The sequence below is a fragment of the Serinus canaria genome, chromosome 25 (assembly GCF_022539315.1).
Source record: "Serinus canaria isolate serCan28SL12 chromosome 25, serCan2020, whole genome shotgun sequence".
Taxonomy (NCBI): Eukaryota; Metazoa; Chordata; class Aves; order Passeriformes; family Fringillidae; genus Serinus; species Serinus canaria.
In genome coordinates, this window is record NC_066338.1 from 13,193,820 (window position 1) to 13,212,165 (window position 18,346).

At 50.2% G+C, this 18,346-nt stretch overlaps 4 protein-coding genes across 5 annotated transcripts; 1 reads left to right on the forward strand and 3 right to left on the reverse strand.

Annotated features, from left to right (window-relative positions):
• Nucleotides 1-1,232: 1,232 nt before the first annotated feature.
• LOC103824002 (keratin, type I cytoskeletal 9-like) lies at nucleotides 1,233-2,141 on the reverse strand. Its single transcript, XM_009099203.3, has one exon. The coding sequence runs from the start codon at nucleotides 2,131-2,133 to the stop codon at nucleotides 1,447-1,449; it is 687 nt and encodes a 228-aa protein (XP_009097451.2). The 5' UTR covers nucleotides 2,134-2,141; the 3' UTR covers nucleotides 1,233-1,446.
• A 2,695-nt stretch (nucleotides 2,142-4,836) lies between these two features.
• On the forward strand, nucleotides 4,837-6,495 carry LOC127060641 (keratin, type I cytoskeletal 9-like). Its single transcript, XM_050984575.1, has 2 exons — nucleotides 4,837-4,897; nucleotides 5,578-6,495. The coding sequence occupies exon 2, from the start codon at nucleotides 5,596-5,598 to the stop codon at nucleotides 6,280-6,282; it is 687 nt and encodes a 228-aa protein (XP_050840532.1). The 5' UTR covers nucleotides 4,837-4,897; nucleotides 5,578-5,595; the 3' UTR covers nucleotides 6,283-6,495.
• Nucleotides 6,496-8,732: 2,237 nt separating this feature from the next.
• On the reverse strand, nucleotides 8,733-9,236 carry LOC127060736 (scale keratin-like). Its single transcript, XM_050984828.1, has one exon. It carries the CDS (start codon nucleotides 9,234-9,236, stop codon nucleotides 8,733-8,735), a length of 504 nt encoding a protein of 167 aa, XP_050840785.1.
• Nucleotides 9,237-13,313: 4,077 nt separating this feature from the next.
• LOC108963473 (acanthoscurrin-2-like) lies at nucleotides 13,314-17,834 on the reverse strand. 2 transcript variants are annotated; one of them, XM_050984590.1, is made up of 4 exons: nucleotides 17,816-17,834; nucleotides 15,587-15,654; nucleotides 14,072-14,387; nucleotides 13,314-14,014 (listed from the first exon to the last, which is right to left on the reverse strand). In XM_050984590.1, exons 3-4 carry the CDS (start codon nucleotides 14,370-14,372, stop codon nucleotides 13,749-13,751), a joined length of 567 nt encoding a protein of 188 aa, XP_050840547.1. In that variant the 5' UTR covers nucleotides 14,373-14,387; nucleotides 15,587-15,654; nucleotides 17,816-17,834; the 3' UTR covers nucleotides 13,314-13,748. The 2 variants fall into 2 exon arrangements, with proteins under 2 accessions (XP_050840547.1, XP_050840548.1); XM_050984591.1 differs by lacking the exon at nucleotides 17,816-17,834 and having other exon boundaries at nucleotides 13,314-14,032; nucleotides 14,129-14,387; nucleotides 15,587-15,673.
• Between the last annotated feature and the right edge of the window lie 512 nt (nucleotides 17,835-18,346).

The window sequence follows — 18,346 nt, forward strand, 5'->3', positions numbered from 1 at the left end:
TCAGAGCGCCACGGCGCTTTGCATGGGTAAAACATGAGTGGGTGTTTGCAAAACCATCCCCAAGCATTTCCTCACAGCATTCCCCAGGAGTGCTTTTGCCCAGGGGAGCCTCTGGGATCGCTCTGCTTCCAGGAGGGAACGGAGAGCACGGAGGTCGGGACAAAAATAAACCCAAAAAAACAAAACAACCCAAAACAGGAAGGAGGGAAATGAGCCCAGGAAATGTTGGGGGTGCTTAAAAACCCCTGGTTTGGGGTTGGGATGGTGGTGCCAGCATGATCCAGGGCTCCTCAGCTGAGTGTGACACAAAATTCCAGAGCTGGGAAGGTGGGATGGGCCCCTGAGAGAGGATTTTAAAGGAATCACAGAAATGGGATGGTTTGGGTGGGAAGGGACCTTAAAAATCCCCTCATCCATGCCCTGTCATGGGCAGGGGCACCTCCCACCATCCCAGGTCACTCCAATTCCCATCCTGCCTGGCCTGGGACACTTCCAGGGATGGGGAATTAATGGATCAGGATCAGGATCAGGATCAGGATCAGGATCAGGATCAGGATCAGGATCAGTCCCTGTCAGGGGCTGCTTTCCCTGGAGCAGCCCAACCCAGCAACCTCTGGCAGCTTCGGAAAAGTTTGGAGACACTGGAATTCCTTTCCAGCTCCTTTCAGCAGTGCCAGCCCTGCCAGGAGGATTCTTCCTCCTCCTCCTCCTCCTCCTCTCTCCTTAACAGCAGCAGCCTCCTGCAGCTTTTATCCTGGTTTTGGCTCTTTGGGGACATTCCTGGCTCCAGGTCCTCATCCTTAGCCAGGTTCCAACCTCAGGAATTCCACAAAAACCCTTGGAAGGGAAGACCTGCTCTGCCCTTCCTGGCATGGATTCCTTTCCCCAGAGCAGCTCCAGAGGGAGCTTTTGGACCAGCCCGACTGGCACACGCAGGAGTGAATTTCTCCTCCTGCAGGTTTTTGTTCCTTTACCTGGATAAAATCGGGGAGGAGGAAGTGGCTGTGGAATCCCAGTTGGAAAAGGATTTCAGGCTTCAAACTGCTGAAGTGACAAAAGGTGTTGAGAGTAGGAAATTTAAATAAATAGGAACTATTTGGGAAGTTTGGGATGGGGAAGGGTCTGGAGAGGTCGGGAGGGAGATGGGTGGGCTCCAACTCTCCCAAATTTCTGAATTAGGCGAAAAAGATGAGTTGGAAAAAGGAGTTACAAGGAAAAAAAAAACAACAATGGGAATTTGAATGCAAGAGAACTTTAATGGCAGGGAAGGGTTGGGGGCAGAGTCACACACAGGGAGCACAAAGGACAATTCCCAAGGCTTTGGGAAGCGATGCAGATCCACAAAGGCTGGAGAAGGCAATTCCTGGGATGTCCCTGGCTTGCAGCTTCCCCAGGAGATCAGCCCAGCCCGTGGCTGCTGCCGGGGGAGCCGGGGCTGCCTCAGAACTAAAAGGAGCCGCAGTTTCCTCCTCCAAACCTCCTGGAGCTGGAGCTGCCTCCTCCGTAGGATCCCCCTCCAAAGGAGCCGCCCCCAAAGGAGCTGCCCCCGCCGCAGGAACCCCCAAAGCCCCCGCCTGAGGAGCCAAAGGATCTTCTGCTCCCAAAGGATCTGCCCCCTCCATAGGAGCCCCCGGAGCCAAAGGATCTGCCCCCTCCGTAGGATCCACCCATGCAACCCCCTCCGTAAGATCCCCCAATTCCTCCCATGGAACCGCCTCCATAGGATCCCCCCATGGAACCACCTCCATAGGATCCACCCATGGAACCGCCTCCATAGGATCCACCCATGGAACCGCCTCCATAGGATCCACCCATGGAACCGCCTCCAAAGGATCCCCCAATTCCCCCCATGGAGCCGCTGCCCCCTCCGTAGGATCCCCCAATGGCGCCCCCAGACCCAGAAGATCCCATGGCCCCTGATGGGAAGGAGGAGCCCACGATGCTCTCCTGGGGGCAGGAGCTGAGGATGGGCCCTGGGAAGGTGATGACCACGGGTGGAGGGTAGACCACGGCCCGCGAGTCCCCGCAGGAGGTGACACAGGGCTGGCTACAGACGTCTGCGTAGGGCTGGGGACAGGACACCTCACATGGGGACGAGCAGCCACTGCTCAGCATCATGGCTCCTGACGACATTCTTGGATGGATGGCGACCTGTGGCAGCACAGAAATCAAAACTGTAACACCCAAATTCCAGAGGGAGGAGAAATCCTGCTCTGGTGCCTTCCATGGGCAGGAAAAAAGGGGGGAAGGAGAGTTTGGAAAGATTCCTGACAGCATTTTTTGTGATTGAGGGAGAGCTGCAGCACTGGCATAAAATTAAAATGTTCAAGGAGATTTGGGCCTTTACACAACCACCAGGATAATAAAGTCTGTGATTTCCTGATGGAAGGAATTATTGCCCTATAAATACGAGATCTCCTCTCATTTCCCTCCATCCTGAATTAAAGCCAAGCTCGGAGTAGTTAAGTTGTAACCTCCCCATCAAACAAATAATCAGGGTTTAATTGACACTTTCCCTTTGTGGTTTGGAACATCGCAACCTCAAATTTGGAGATCTGCATCTCCCAACAGTTCCAGCCCCAAAAACAGAGACAGAATTGCTAAAACTGAATAATTTGGCTTGGGAAAGAGCCCCAAGTCCATTTTCCTGATCATTTCAGAGCTCTGGCATGGAATCATTTCCCGATTCAGCACCCACAGCCACATCCCAGTTAATGGAAATGGAATCAGAGGCAGAGAACTCACCGGGCTCGCTGCGAAAACCGGACTGAGGAGAAGGTGCTGGAGAAGCTGCAGGAAAATCCCGGTTTTTATACCCTTCCCCACGGCTCCCAGGCCATGCAACTCAACTTTGGGCCATCACCAGTGACAATTTTTTGCTGTATAAGCGCCTTATAATTGTAATAATTGCTTTGATAGGTGTTAATGATTCGTAAATCAACTCCTCATCAGCCAATACATGCACACACCCTTTGTCTTGCTTTAATCCTTAAATAATTTTTAGATTATTTTGTTACAGCTGCCATTTCCTGACCTGGTTTGGCTTGGGAATTGGCTTGGAAGGGTGAAGGATCGGGAATTTCCTCAGCAAGGGCAAAAATCAGTTTGGCTTTGTCGGGAGAAATATTTTCTGTTCCGCAGAAAATTCTCTGGAAATCCAGAATTGGGAAAACCCACAAATTTTGTGCTTATAAATCCACGGTTGGGAAGGGTCATTTTTTATACCTATTTCACCCAAGGAACTCATTAAAAAGGACTTAAATTAATTCCTTGGATGCTCATTATCGTCCAAGGAAGCCCTGTGTGAGAGCATTTAATTATTATAATTCTCCTTTGGTCACCTTAATTATCCTAATTCTCCTTTTGTCCCCTTTTGGGACAGCTGCAATATTCCAAGAGGACACGTGTCCAGGAGCCATCATTGGATGAACAAACCTCAGTATTTTTTGAGTGCATAACGCTGATTCCATCTAAAACACAATAAAAGCACCTCAAGACTGGCCATGATTATTTTTTCAGGGAATTCCTGAATTCCCTGAAAATTCCAACAGAATTCCTGGGTTTAAACCTCGTCTGGCGAAAGGGAGAAATGCATAAATAGAGGGAGACATCTCCAAGGAAAATTCCCTTTATCAACCACCAGAAACATCCAGGGTTTTAGACGTGAGGGATATTTTGGGGTGGTTGTCCAAGAAAAGCAACAAACATTGGTGTCATCAAACCCCAGACTGGGGGGATTTTGGTTCTAAATCAAAGTCAGCTGAAGAGATTTGAGATTCGAGGTTGGAGATTTGAGAAAGATTTGAGATTCTGTGTTCGAGATTTGAGATTCAAGAGCTGATATTTGTGAGTTGAGATTAGAGATTTGAGACACGATGTTTGAGATTCAAGATCCGAGATTTGAGATTTGAGATTTGATTCTCAGTTGGAGCTGCGGGAAGGAAGCAACTCCAGTTTGGAGCTGGAATTTCATCCTGTTTTTTTCATGGAAAGGGTGGCCAGGCCTCGGAAAGGGCTCCCTGGAGGTGTCCAAGGAACACCTGGCCATTGGTCTGGGTGACCAGGTGGGGATCAGTCCCAGGCTGGACTCCATGACCTCAGAGCTCTTTTCCAACCTCAACAACTCCGAAATTCCGTGATCATCCCACATTTCACATTTCTATCACGATGAAGTTTATTGTAGGTGTTTACATAACTCCTATCCCCACATTTCTGGTGTTTCCAGACCCGATTGGAAAACAGAACACGAGGAGCCGATATCGGGGTTAAGATCTTGCAACAGAACCTCAACAAGCCCTGTCAGGCCCCGGTGACATCCCCGGCTTTGACAGCTCTGCCAGTCAGCAATTCCTCCTCGACTCCTCAATTAAGGTGAAACTTTCTGGGTTCCTCCAGTTGGGTTGGGAAATATCGATTTACATGGAAAATCCTGGGTTCTGCTGCTGGTTCTCCCTCTGGGAAGAGGCAGCACTTCCATCAACCCCCAAAATCCAGATTTTGGGGTGGAAAGCGAAATATTGTGCACTAAACCGATTTATTAATCAATAAATCCCTCAAGTGGATCTAAACTCATTCCAGTTGCAATTGCAGGGACAGCACCAGCTCCGAGGTGACTTCCTGGGGGTCGGAATGTGGAGCAAATGGGATCAAACCCGAGGGGTGCAGCGCTAGGAACGTGACTTGGGATTAATAATGAATTTATCACGTCACTTAGGAGAACAATTAGGACAATTAATGAAATAATCCAGCCAGCAATAATCCAGTTTGGTAACGCGTGGGAAGCTCTTGCACAAAGCGCGGCTCCCATCCCACTGAGGGTCAGGAAAAGTATAAAAGAGCTCTTGGAATTCTGCAGTGCCATCCACGGCTGCTCCTCCTCTCCACTTCTCCAGACCCGGTGAGTTGGATCTTCTTTGTCCTCTGCGTGAATACGGCAAAATATTTTCTGTCTTTTCTCTCCTTCCCAAAAGATGTTTTCAGGAATCTTTCTGAACTTTTCCTCTCTTTTCCTGCTCGTGGAAGGCACCAGAGCGGGATTTCTTTTTCCTCTGGCATTTTGGGCATTGTAGTTAGGATTTATCTCCTGCTTCGGGTTCCTCCCCATCCCAAAAAGGTGTCTCCAGGACATGGAGGGCCTGGTCTCCTGCAGAACCTGTGGTGCCCAGCAACCCCATTTGCCTTTTCTAGGCTTTAAAATCCAAAGTCCCACCCAGGCCTGCATTTGTAGGCCCAGGATCAATGATAGGACTGGAATTTCCCAGGCACTGGGATCAATTCAAGGTTTTGGGTGACCACCACAACTTTATCTTCTGGTCCAACAAACCCCTGGAGATGAGCTGCTTCCAAAGGACCCCTGAGTTTGGCTTTGCTCTCCAGGATTCCGTGCACTTCCAGAGCAGCACGAAACCCTTTGGGAATCAGCAGAGCTCAGTGCAGAAAAACACCAACAAGGGACAAACCTGACTCTTCCCAGCCTTTCCTTCCCCTCTTTTTTCCTGCCCATGGAAGGCACCAGAGCAGGATTTCTCCTCCCTCTGGAATTTGGGTGTTACAGTTTTGATTTCTGTGCTGCCACAGGTTGCCATCCATCCAAGAATGTCGTCAGGAGCCATGATGCTGAGCAGTGGCTGCTCGTCCCCGTGTGAGGTGTCCTGTCCCCAGCCCTACGCAGACACCTGTAGCCAGCCCTGTGTCACCTCCTGTGGGGACTCGCGGGCCGTGGTCTACCCTCCACCCGTGGTCATCACCTTCCCAGGGCCCATCCTCAGCTCCTGCCCCCAGGAGAGCATCGTGGGCTCCTCCTTCCCATCAGGGGCCATGGGATCTTCTGGGTCTGGGGGCGCCATTGGGGGATCCTACGGAGGGGGCAGCGGCTCCATGGGGGGAATTGGGGGATCCCTTGGAGGTGGTTCCATGGGTGGATCCTACGGAGGCGGTTCCATGGGTGGATCCTATGGAGGCGGTTCCATGGGTGGATCCTACGGAGGTGGTTCCATGGGGGGCTCCTATGGAGGTGGTTCCATGGGTGGAATTGGGGGATCTTACGGAGGGGGTTGCATGGGTGGATCCTACGGAGGGGGCAGATCCTTTGGCTCCGGGGGCTCCTATGGAGGGGGCAGATCCTTTGGGAGCAGAAGATCCTTTGGCTCCTCAGGCGGGGGCTTTGGGGGTTCCTGCGGCGGGGGCAGCTCCTTTGGGGGCGGCTCCTATGGAGGGGGATCCTACGGAGGAGGCAGCTCCAGCTCCAGGAGGTTTGGAGGAGGAAACTGCGGCTCCTTTTAGTTCTGAGGCAGCCCCGGCTCCCCCGGCAGCAGCCACGGGCTGGGCTGATCCCCTGGGGAAGCTGCAAGGCAGGGACATCCCAGGAATTGCCTTCTCCAGCCTTTGTGGATCTGCATCGCTTCCCAAAGCCTTGGGAATTGTCCTTTGTGCTCCCTGTGTGTGACTCTGCCACCAACCCTTCCCTGCCATTAAAGTTCTCTTGCATTCAAATTCCCATTGTTGGTTTTGTGTTTGCTTTGCATCTTTTTCACCTAATTCAGGAATTTGGGAGTGTTGGAGGCTCCAGGATGGGAACCATGCCCAGTTATCCCACTGAGTACTGGGTTTGAGGGGGAACAACCAATTTTCCACCACCAATACTTCCCATTCAGACTCTTTTATATCTCTGTTTTTTCCTCACATTTTCTTTTCCACATTTTCTCCTACAAATCCTTTGGTTGGAAACCACTTTGCCCAGAGCCAGCTGAAATCCTCCTCTCTTAAATCCTGGAGTGACTTTCAGGCCACTTTAAAAGGAATTTGGAGCTCTGGTTTCACCCTGTGACACATTCTGGGATTTGCTGAACTGGAATTCTGTGGGATTTTGCCTCCTCTCTCCAGAGCTTCACCACGATTGCAAACCAATTATCTAATTGTTTTCCAATTAGAGCCTGTTCCTTCAGCCCCATTAAGGTTTTGCTGAGAGCTGATTAATTTATTGGGTGCCATCATTAAATTAATCGCAGATTAAAATTCCTACACCTCTTCAGGCACACGGGGAATTTCAGCAACTTGAGTCGTGTGCCACCTAATTTTCTATTTACTCCCAGCGCTACCAATTCAATTTTTTAAACCCATTTTCAGCTTAAACAGAGAGTGAAAAGTTTGATTTTCCAAGCAGGAATCCCTCATGGACAACTTCTTTTCCTTGATATTTCCCATATTTCAGTTCCTTCTTGATTTAATAAATATTAAGGATTCTATAGTGCAATAAAAAGTATTAAAAACATATTTTAAACCTTTTTTTGGGGTTCCTGCTCTCTCTCCTATGTTTTCCAAGGGAGTAAATCTGGGTTTAAGGTCACCTTTGGCACATTTTTAGACCTGGGGTTCACCAGGGTTCTCTCTGTGTTCCCATCCCGACAGAAAACAACAGCACCAGGCGGGATCCAAGCTCTTGTGTCACTCCTCCCTTGGGAAATTCTCTCTTGCACAGCCTGGTGACATTTTGCTGTCATATAAAAGCAGCCTTTGATGATGCCACAGTCGGGAGAAATTTCTCCACCTCTTGAAGCTCAGAAGTCAAGGAGAGCTTCCTTGGTGGATTTCCTCTGGTTCCCGTTCCCATCCTCACGTTTTCGCCTTGGTTCACGTTCTTTGATACTCCTGAAAATGTGTTCAGCTTTCCTGAGCCCTCAGAACTCACAGGGATCCTGATAATTCCCAAAAACTGGTTCTAAATATGGCGGCAGAATGGATGGGGCTGGGCTCTGCTCCCAGGGAACACAACAAGAGGGAACGGCCTCGAGCCGTGATGGGGGAGGCTCAAGGTGGGAAATTTGGGAAAATTCCTCCTGGAAAGGGTGGCCAGGGAGGTTTGAAGTGGCCACCCCTGGAGGTGTCCGAGGAAGGACTGGACATGGCGCTGGTCTGGTGGGAGGTGACATCGACCAAAGATGGGACTCGGTGACCTTGGAGATTTTTTTCCAGCCTCCTGGATTTTATGGTTCCAGGAATGAACAGAATCCTCAGGAGGGAACAGCTGAGCTAAACCAGGGTGTGAAATAAAAACCTTTTGTCTTTCCAGGTGTTCAACTGACCACATCCCACCCCTCACCTGTTCATCAAAGTCGTCACCTCCAGAGACCCCCGTGTCCCCCAGAGAACAACTGAACCCCTTTTGTGCTTAAATTTTGGCTGCTCATCCAACCCTCCATTTCACAAGCCAAATTAATTAAACAATTCCCTCCCAATTACCATAAAACCCTGTAATTGCTGCTGGCGGAACCAGCTGGAGGAAGCCTAGGGAGGTAGAGGATGGGACCCAAACGGCCCCACAGAGAAAGGAAATCCCAACAAAACGTGATGATGCAGGAGGGTTTTAATAGGATACACTACAAATGACACCAAACAGACACTCCTTCCTTCAGCCACGGCCCGAGAAGAATCCACCTTCCACCCATTGTTCTCCTGTCAGGGCTGCACTGACAAACTCCGTGCCAGGCCTTTCAAGCTGCTCTGTTTTTCTTCTCTTGGCACAATGGAAAGAAGGAGCTGGCGCTGAAGGGTGATTAACAGAGGCTGTTGTTAATTAAAGACAAAGGGGATGTGCAGGGAAGAGGTGTGGGCCCAGTTCCCAGAGCTCCTGAGCCAGGGTGGCTCCCGTTGATGTTTTTTGCCATCTCCAAAAGCCGGTCCCAGCCGTGGGTCTGGATCGTGGGGTTCTGTCTCCCTGCAGATCTTCAGCTGCCTCAGTTTCCCAGGCGGGATCCACGGCTGCTGCTGGTGTAGAACTTCCTGAGGAAGCAGCCCCCCGAGGAGGAGCCCCCACATCCAGAGGAGCCCAGCCTCCCTGACACGCCCCCAGAAGAGCTCCCAGATCCATAGGAGCCCCCAGATCCGTAGGAACCCCCAGATCCGTAGGAGCCCCCAGATCCATAGGAACCCCCAGATCCATAGGAACCCCCAGATCCGTAGGAACCCCCAATTCTGGACAGGCCACCAGAGTAGCCTCCCATCCCTGAGCCGTAGGAGGAACCACCGGAGGGCTGGGGCATGGATGATGCCACGATGCTTTCCTGGGGGCAGGAGCTCAGGATGGGGCCGGGGAAGGTGATCCACACGGGTGGGGCATAGACCAGGGCCGTGGAGTCCCCACACGAGGCCACGCAGGGGCCGAGGCCTCTGCTGTAGGCACAGGGCTCGGGACAGGCCACCTCGCAGCCGGGCAGGCACCGGGAGCTGATGCAGTTCATGGTTCTCAGGGCTGGAGGAGGAGCTGGGAAGGAGAAGATGGAGTCAGGAAATGTCAGGGACAGCAAAGGAGGTCCTTGTCCTTCCTGCTTGCAGAATTCCAGGATCCCCGAGGTTGGACAAGAGCTCCAAGAGCATCAAGCCCAAGCTGTGCCCAACTCCTACCTGGCCACCCAGACCAGTGTCCAGGAATTCCTTGGACACCTCCAGGGGCGGCCACTCCAAACCTCCCTGAGCCCCTTCCAAGCCCTTTTCCCTTTTCCAGGAGGAATTTTCCCAAATTTCCCATCCTGACACTCCCCTGGCACAGCTCAAGGCCGTTCCCTCTTGTCCTGTTCCATTCCCTGGGATCAGATCCCAAATCTGTCCTGGAGAAGCCCAAAATTCCCCTCGATCCCCCTTTTCTCCAGGCTGAGCCCCTCCCAGCTCTCTCAGGATTTTCCAGACCCTTCTCCAGCTGCTTCTGCCCCCCAGTGACCTTCTTGAGTTGGGGAGACCCAGAAGTGGTCAGGGGATCGAGGTGTGGCTTCACCTCCTCCCTCAAATCCTCCTGTCCTGGGACACCATTTCTCCCTCCCCTGTAGAAGACACCTTGGATTTGGATTTTCAGTAAATTTAAGCCTTAAATTTGCGCCTCAAGCTTTGAAAAGCCTCGAGAAAAATTCAAATAACTCCTAAAATTCTATCTTTGAATCCCAGATTGATTTCTTCCAATGACTGCAGCGAGACTCCAGGATTTCACTGCCACATCTCCCGGCTAAAACCCCCAAAAATCAAGGAACGAGTCCTTTTTTAAAACTGTCGCTATAGAGAATGAGAGAGAGCAAAGATCAGCTTAAATCCAACTCACCTGGAGTAGCAGGAGAAGTCAGGAGAAGGTTTGAGGAAACTCCTGAGAGGTTCCTGCTTTTATACCTCTTTGGAGGCAGCTCCTGGGGTATGAAACACCCCATAAAATCTCCCAGCCTTACCAAATTCTGATTTTTTTTCCTCTCTGTGACTCCTCTAAGGATTGTAATTATTTTCATAGTTCCCAATTAGCAAATCAACCCTCGACATATACAATCTGACTCTCATATCGTAAATTTGGCTTTTTCATTGTGTGGGAATTTTACAGCCCCGGCTCCTGTGCAACCTCCCAGGGATGACTGGATTTACAATGGAACCTGACCCCTGCCTGTTATTTTTCATTAATGATTTAAGTGAGGCCTGGACAAGATCAGCCCTGCAAGTCTGCACTAAGCAACGGCTTGGGTTGATGATGAGATAATTTTGAAGGTCAAACTCATTTGGGAAGAGATTGAGAAGGAATTTCCTCATGGAAAGGGGCTTTGGAAGGGGCTGACCAGGGGGGTTTGGAGTCCCCATCCCTGGAGGTGTCCGAGGAACAACTGGACATTGGTCCGGGTGACCAGGTGGTGATGGCTCAAATGTTGGACTTGATGGCCTTGGAGGGCTTTTCCAACCAAGATTCCAAGTTTGGGATCCACCTTGGAGCACAAAGGCTTGGTGACTTTGGGCTGCGCCCTTGCAATGGCACTGGTGACATCCTGGTGACAACGCTGAGGTCAGCATCCCCAAAATGAGTTTTGATTAGAATTACTCAGAGGTTTCAGGGCTTAGAGGACCTTGCATGTCACTTCAATGCCTTGAAATGTGTTTTGCTGTCTCATCCCCTCCATCTGTGGGTGCACGAAGGGTTGCAAAGAGCCCTGACCCCCATCCAAAGTCGGATGATTCCATTTGGGAGGGATTTCACCCAAATCTGAGGATTACACCCCAATTGTGTGAGTGACATGAGGGGAGCCACCTTCCTGCGAGTCACTGAAGGAAAAAAACACAGAGATCAGCTCCTGTTTCTTTTGGAACCAGAATGATGCCGAAAGGATTTTCCTCCATGAAGTCTGAGACAAAAGGAGACTTTTGGGTGTTGGGTTTGTGTCACTCAAAGCAGGGCTGGAAATGATCAGCTGGAATGAAAACAATGGCGAGGCTTAAGAGGATCTTTTTCTTTGTAAGTGATAAGAATTTAGCAAATGATGGGTGACATCACATCTTCCCCATTGTCTGAAAATGGAATAAAAGGGGAGAGACCTGAGACATCTTCCATTCTCGCAGCTCCACTCACTTACTCCCTCCAAGACAACAAGGTAAGCCTGACTTCATTGCACTCCTCTATACTTTGAATTTTCTCCTTTTTATCTTGCAAAATTACAGAAGTTTTAGAAAGGTTGAGGGAGAGAAGAGTGGGATTTAGAAAAGTTGGGGGAAAGGGAAGAACAGAGCAAGGAAGATTTTCCTTGGGGACTTTCTGAAGGCAGATCTTCCTGTAGATCTACTTGAAAAGGGAATTAATGCCATTATTTTCCTTGGGGACTTTCTGAAGGCAAATCTTCCTGTAGATCTACTTGAAAAGGGAATTATTCTGGGCAAGGAATTGTTTAAGGATCAACAGTTCAGCTGCAGAGAAAAGGGGAAGATTTTTTTATTTCTTTTGAGAGATTCAGAAGAAAAAGAGATGCGGTGGTAGGAAAGGAAGAACTGAGAAGCCTCAAACAGGTCAGGAAGGAAGGAAATAGCAGGAAAAATGGGAATCTGTGAGGGAAAGCTGATCTGGGAGCAGCTGGAGAAGGACAAAGAACAGCTGGTTCATACTGAGAACCCATGGCCTGACCGTGCTGCTTCCTTGACCTCACATTCCCTCTCCCAGCTTCCCAGCTTGATCCCAAATCCCAAGACATGATGTCCAACGTCAGCTCCGAGTGCCAGCCCGGCTGCGAGGTGGCCTGCTCCCAGCCCTGTGCCTACAGCAGGAGCCTGGAGCCCTGCGTCGCCTCCTGCGGAGATTCCAAAGCCGTGGTGTTCCCTCCTCCCGTGGTCCTCACCTTCCCGGGCCCCACCATCAGCACCTGCTCCCAGGAGAGCGTGGTGGGATCCTCCCAACCCATGATTTTGGGTTCTCCCATGGCAAGCATCTCCGATGAGCCCTATGGGGTGGGGAGCTCCTTGGGGCTGGGGGCGCGGCGGGGGCAGGACCCTCCTTCGGATCCGGCGGCTCCTTCGGCTACGGGGGCTCTTCGGGGATGGGGGGTCCCGTTGGGTATGGGGGTTCCTTTGGTTATGGAATGCAGAATTCCCGTGGGGCCTGTGGCTACGGGGGCATGCTGGGGCAAGGGGTTCCTTTGGGTCTGGGGGTGCCTGTGGCTACGGAGGCTCCCTGGGAATGGGGGGCTCCTGGTACAGCCGGAGGTCCCGCAGCAGCCGCGGCGGATCCTGCCTGGGGAGCTGGGGCTCATCCTAAGGCCGAACAACCCAGAGGATGAAAATCCAGGATCCAGATCCACGGCCAAGCCTGGAACTTTGGGGCTGATCCCTGAAAACCAGGCCCACACCTCCTCCTGCTGTGCCTCATCTTCAATCAAACGCTGCTCCGCAGAACGACGTCTCTCCTGGAACTCTTCAATTTATCTTGTCCTGTGTCCTTTTTGGTGGGGTGGGAATGCTTCAGGATTCCATGTGAGGCTTCCTGTAAAGGCCACAGCTTCACCTTGTGGAGTGCCTTTTGTCACCCACGGGAATGGCCTGGCTGCCCTGGCACCCCCCCATGAATTGCTCTGTTTTGTTCCATTTCATTTCCTTCACCCTAATAAAAATCTTTCCAAATTGCACTGGCAGCTTCCTGGTTTTCCTTTCCGCAGAATCCCAGGATCATTTAGGCTGGGAAAGATCTCCAAGGTCATCAAGTCCAACCTTTGATCCTCACAAAATGAGGTCACCCCTAAGCATCCCAATCCCCCATTACCCTGGCTGTAAGGTTAAACTGGTTTTAACTGGGAGCTTTATCACTCCATCCCTGGAGGTTTTTCCAACTTTTGGAAATTATTCTGTGTTATTTATTGGATAATGTGGAATAGATCAGAAAGTGAAAATAGTTTATTGAGGATTTTCAGACTAATTATATTTGAATTAAAGCAGAGCTAATTCCCCTCTGATGAGAGTTAATTACTGCGCAAGGATTCCCTTCTTTCAGACCAGCTTGTAACTGAAACTGTGGTGAAGTAAAAGCCAGAACCCGGGGCTGTGATGCAACAGGGCTTTAATACAAACAAAAAGTGGGATGAGGCAGTGCAGAGACAAAGAACGGAACCTCCACGTCAGCATTCCCATGTCAGCATTCCCATTTCAGCATTCCCATTTCAACATTCCCATTTCAGCATTCCCATTTCAGCCTGGACTCCAGTCATTCCAAGACATTCTTTTTCCAGCAGGACACTTTCACAGCCCAGTCCCATGACAGGTTTGACTCTTTGGGTTCAGGGAGTACAAAACACAACAGGAGCAAGGGACAAAGGGAGGGAACATCGGGATCCTAAGCCTTGGATAAAGCACAACAAGATCCAAACAACTCCAGCTCCGGCTGGACCAGCTGGAGCAGAGACTGCTTGGAATTCCTAGCTCTCAACTACTACCCTGCTACCCTATTTTTCCTTTGGACATTCCTCAGCTTTAAAGGGTTAAAAAGGCCCATAGTTCCCGTAGCGATACCTGTAGTACCCTCGGGAAAAATAGGGATTATAATTCCTACCGTAGCCTGAGAAATAGGAGCCGCGGTAGAGGCTCCCCAGCCGTGACATCCCCCCCCCGCAGGAGGAGCCCCCTCCCATTCCCCCCCCGCAGGAGGAGCCCCCTCCCATTCCCCCCCCACAGGAGGAGCCCATTCCTCCCCCTCCGGATCCCATTCCTCCCCCTCCAGAGCCCCATCCCGATCCCATCCCACCTCCTCCAGACCCCATCCCTCCTCCAGACCCCATCCCTCCTCCAGACCCCATCCCACCACCTCCAGACCCCATCCCACCTCCTCCAGACCCCATCCCTCCTCCAGACCCCATCCCACCCCCTCCGGACCCCATTCCCCCGCCGATTTCAGGGATGGACGACCCAACGATGCTCTCGGTGGGGCAGGAGCTGATGATGGGCCCCGGGAATGTCACGACCACTGGCGGGGCGTAGACGATGGCTCGGGAGTCCCCGCAGGCGGCGACGCAAGGCTCGCTGCAGGCGTCGACGTAGGGCTGGGCGCACGTCACCTCGCAGGGCGAAGCACAGCGGGCGCTGAGCAGTTGGCCATAGGAGGACATCGTTCCCGATCCAACCTGGAAGGATGAGAAGGTCCCAACCCAATGAAGGCACAGCCTGGGAAGGGTGGATTGGAAGGATGGGGAAGAGTTCCTCAGTTCTGGAGTTATTTGTGGGTTTAATTCTTTAAGCGCTGCCTTTTAGAGGTAAAAAAATGTCCCCAGGCTTCTCGGTGGGAGAGGGAATCCGGGGTGAGGGTGAGGAAACATGTTTTGTCCCCAAATTCTGAGGGATGAGGCTGAGATATCCGTCAGGAAATGGGAGGGGTGTGGGGGATTATTCCCTTTGGAATTTGCTGTAAAGGCAGCTGGGAATGAGGATTTCCTGATGGATGGACAGGTGCAAATGTGTGGGATTAAATCATCTGAATAAATGAGTTTGTGGTTAAAAAAATTTTAAATTATCATTTAAAAAAAAACAAAGTCATCATTTCTAAGGCACAATCCGCTTTTCCATAAACTGCACCAATCAAGGGAGAGGAATTGTGGGGAAATGCTTCGGATTCTGTTCCCACTCCTCTCTAGTGCTCCATGGAATCACGGAATGGACCTTGAAGATCCAGTTCCAATCCCTGGCAAGGGCAGGGACACTTCCCATGGACCCCAAACCCTGTCCAGCCTGGCCTTGGGCAGTTCCAGGGATGGGGCTGCCACGGCTTTTCTGGGAATTCCATTCCAGGGCTTCCCCACGCTCACAGGGAAGGATTTATCCCCAAAATCCCATCCAAACCTCCTGCCCAGCAGTGGGAACCCATTCCCCCTTTTCCTTGCACTCCATCCCTTGGAAAAAGTCTCTCCCACGTTCCTTTCGGCTCCTTCAGGTCCTGGAAGGCCACAATTGGGTCACCCCAAAACTTCTCTATATTTTTTTTCCTGTCTCCATTCCCAGAATGAATTCTGGGAAGAACCTCCTTGTCCTTCTCCCACTTCATTCCCTTTCCTGCTCCTTTTGGGAATCAATCCCACCCTGATCACGGTTTATTTCCCCATAAATAAATGCTCAATTCCTAAAAATTCCTCCCATCAACATTTTTATAACCCCCATCCTCTCCCCCCATTTTTATCCACCTTAATCCCAATCCCCACTTCCCACGCAAGAACGGGCTTGGAGAATAAACTCTACCCTGATTTAGGATGGGATATAAAACCCCAGTTCAAAGCTCCCCATAAAATAAATTACCTCTAATTAGGAGCTGATTCAGTGAAATCCGACTTACCCAGTCAGCGAGGAGAACGAGTCAGCAGAGGCAGCTCCAGGGCCGCCGGTCAGGAGCACTTTTATATCCTGTCATGGAGAAGGGAAATTGGGAGCCACCTTGACGCAAGCCCTTGTGAAATGGAATGTTTTCCCCGCTCCTGCCTCCCCTTGTCGCAACTGTTTTGATAACGCCTTAGGATTAGGAGATAATTCCCAGTCCCACACAGGTGCTTCACCCTTCCTGGGCCTTTGCTGGAAATCTCTCCATCCTGGGGGGGTGGAGGGGGGATTTTCCCTAAAAACTGAGGGGGATTTTCCCTGAAATCTTCATTTTGCGTGTGCGTGGTCACTTTGTGTTCATGCCGTGGGGTTTTATGGAATTTCTGACTTCTAAATTCCCTGGGGTGTGGGATAATCCCCAGGTGCTTCACCCTTCTAGGACCTTTGTTGGGAATCCCACCATCCACTGAGGGGGATTTGCCCTAAAACAGGAGGATTTTCCCCAAAATATTCACTTTTTGTTCACCCTGTGTGTTTTTATTGAATTTCTGTCCTGGGACATAAATTCCCAGCCCAACAAGGGGATGCGGGATAATCCCCAGGCCTGCACAGGGCCCTTCAGGTGTTTCACCCTTCCAGGACCTTTGCTGTAAATCTCTCCATCCACTGAGGGAGATTTGCCCTAAAACAGGGGGATTTCCCCTAAAATATTCATTTTATGTGTGTGCAAGGTCACTCTGTGTTCACCCCGTGGGTTTTTATGGAATTCCTGACTTGGAACATAAATTCCCAGGCCCACACAGGCCCAGGACCTGCAGGTGCTTCACCATTCCAGGACCTTTGCTGCAAATCTCTCCATCATAAGGGGATTTGCCCTAAACAGTGGATTTCCCTAAATATCATTAGTGGTGAATCACTTTGTTCATCCAGGTTTTATGGAATTTCTGCTCGGACATAATCCCAGGCCCAGGCTGAGGTTTTCACCCTTCAGGACCTTGTGGGAATCTCTCCATCCATGAGGGTTGCCCTAAAGGTGGATTTCCCCAAATTCATTGTGTGTTCAAGGTCACTCTGTGTTCACCCCGTGGGTTTTTATGGAATTTCTGTCCCCGGAGCTCTCCTTTGAACAGAGAATTTCCTTTTCACATTCCAAGTAGGGAATCTGAGGTGCCAAAGCAATTCCTGGGCAAGAATTCCATCAGAAATTCAGCTAAAAAGGGCACCTGCCCAGGATTTTCTATTTTATCAGCAATTCCTCATGTCAAGGGTTATCCCCTTCAGAATAAACACCAAAAAATACAAAAAAACCAAGAAGAAATTGAATTTTCCTTTGGGGATCCGTTTTTTAGAGGCCAAGTGAGAAGAGGAATTTAGTTTAGGATGAGAGGACTCAGAGCAAACATCACCTCAAGTCCAGGCCCACAAATTCACCTCAAACAAATCCCCAGGGCCTGGAAAATGCTGATAATGTGATTTCCACGCTCATATTTACATTGAAAACAAAACTCTCTTCCTTCTCAGTTGTGGTGAGGCATTGAAATGAAAGGAAAACACAAAAACAAAGCCCCAAATCAATGATTTTATTTACATTTCATGGCTCTGGAATCAATCTAATGAGCAGAGGAGACACATGAGCAGCACAGAACAGCCTGACTCACTTAATTTGTGGCAATTAAAAGCACCTATTAATTACAGTGATTGACAGCTGAGGCAATGTCCAGGAGTTACCAAACCCAATATTTGTAAAATGTCCATAAGAACATCGTCCCATTGTCTTGGAGGAGAGAAAATTCTAAAAACTGCCCCCCAAAAAAAAGGAGTTTGGTTTCTGGAATTGGGGATTTTCCCTGGAAGCTTTAATGGGATCTTTTCCTCGTGGAATTTCACAGCCCTGATATTTCACGGAGATCCTTCCAAAAAAAAATCAGCTCCCAAACGCAAACCCTGGCCCAGGCCCAAAACTCCTTTCACAAGCCCTGAACCCGCCTCCGATCAAAGAGTTCCTGAAGAGATAAGAGAAGGAGATAAACTCCCTTCCCAGCTGGAAGAGAAATCCTTCTGGAAATATAAATTAAATTTTTTTTAAAATCTGAAATTTGGCTCTTTTTTTTTTTTTTTTGCAAAGGATTTGCAGGGGGAAAAAAAAAACCCAACCAAACAGCATATTTTTTACACTAAAAAAATAAACTTTACAGAGCAGCTGAGGAGCTCCAGACTCACCTCAACCAACCAACTCCAGAGATTTTACCTGGGACATTCCTCATCCTGTTTTTTCCTGGCAGGCTGCTGCTGTTGTTGTTGTTGTTGATGTTGTTGTTGTTGTTGTGGTGGCTGGTAAATTGATTTTCTGGCTTTAGGAATTCCAGGGCTCTGCTCTGATCCTTCCCGGCTGCTTTGCATACGGAGATGAAATCAGAGGAAGCTGCTGCAGCTGCTTTGCTCTTCCCTATAATTTTCCAAATTGGGCTCCGAGGCCGCTTGGCAGAGAGGAAATCATCGGTGTCATCATCCCAGATGGGGGCAGAGCACCATCCTCAACCCTCATTTTCCCCCAGATTTTATCGGGGCAGCTCCAGGCTTGGAAGGGAGCAGCCAACACCACCCAGCAGGAAATAAACAGGCTGAAATTCGGGAATTGCTGAGTGCAGTTGAGGCTGGTTTGGATCCTGGAACCTCAGTGTTGGAGCAGTTTCAGGGCTCCCACCTGGAATCCAATTTCTAAATAAAGGGGTGATGTTTGGGGGCGCTTTTTCATTGGATAATTGGGAGATTGAAGGGG

Coding starts and splice junctions, on each gene's coding strand:
- LOC103824002 (XM_009099203.3), bottom strand. CDS start 2,133: ATGTCGTCAGGAGCCATGATGCTGAGCAGTGGCTGCTCGTCCCCATGT.
- LOC108963473 (XM_050984590.1), bottom strand. CDS start 14,372: ATGTCCTCCTATGGCCAACTGCTCAGCGCCCGCTGTGCTTCGCCCTGC. Junction 14,015..14,071: donor AGGTGGGATGGGGTCTGGAG/GTGGTGGGATGG, acceptor TGGGGTCTGGAG/GAGGTGGGATGGGATCGGGA.
- LOC127060641 (XM_050984575.1), top strand. CDS start 5,596: ATGTCGTCAGGAGCCATGATGCTGAGCAGTGGCTGCTCGTCCCCGTGT.
- LOC127060736 (XM_050984828.1), bottom strand. CDS start 9,236: ATGAACTGCATCAGCTCCCGGTGCCTGCCCGGCTGCGAGGTGGCCTGT.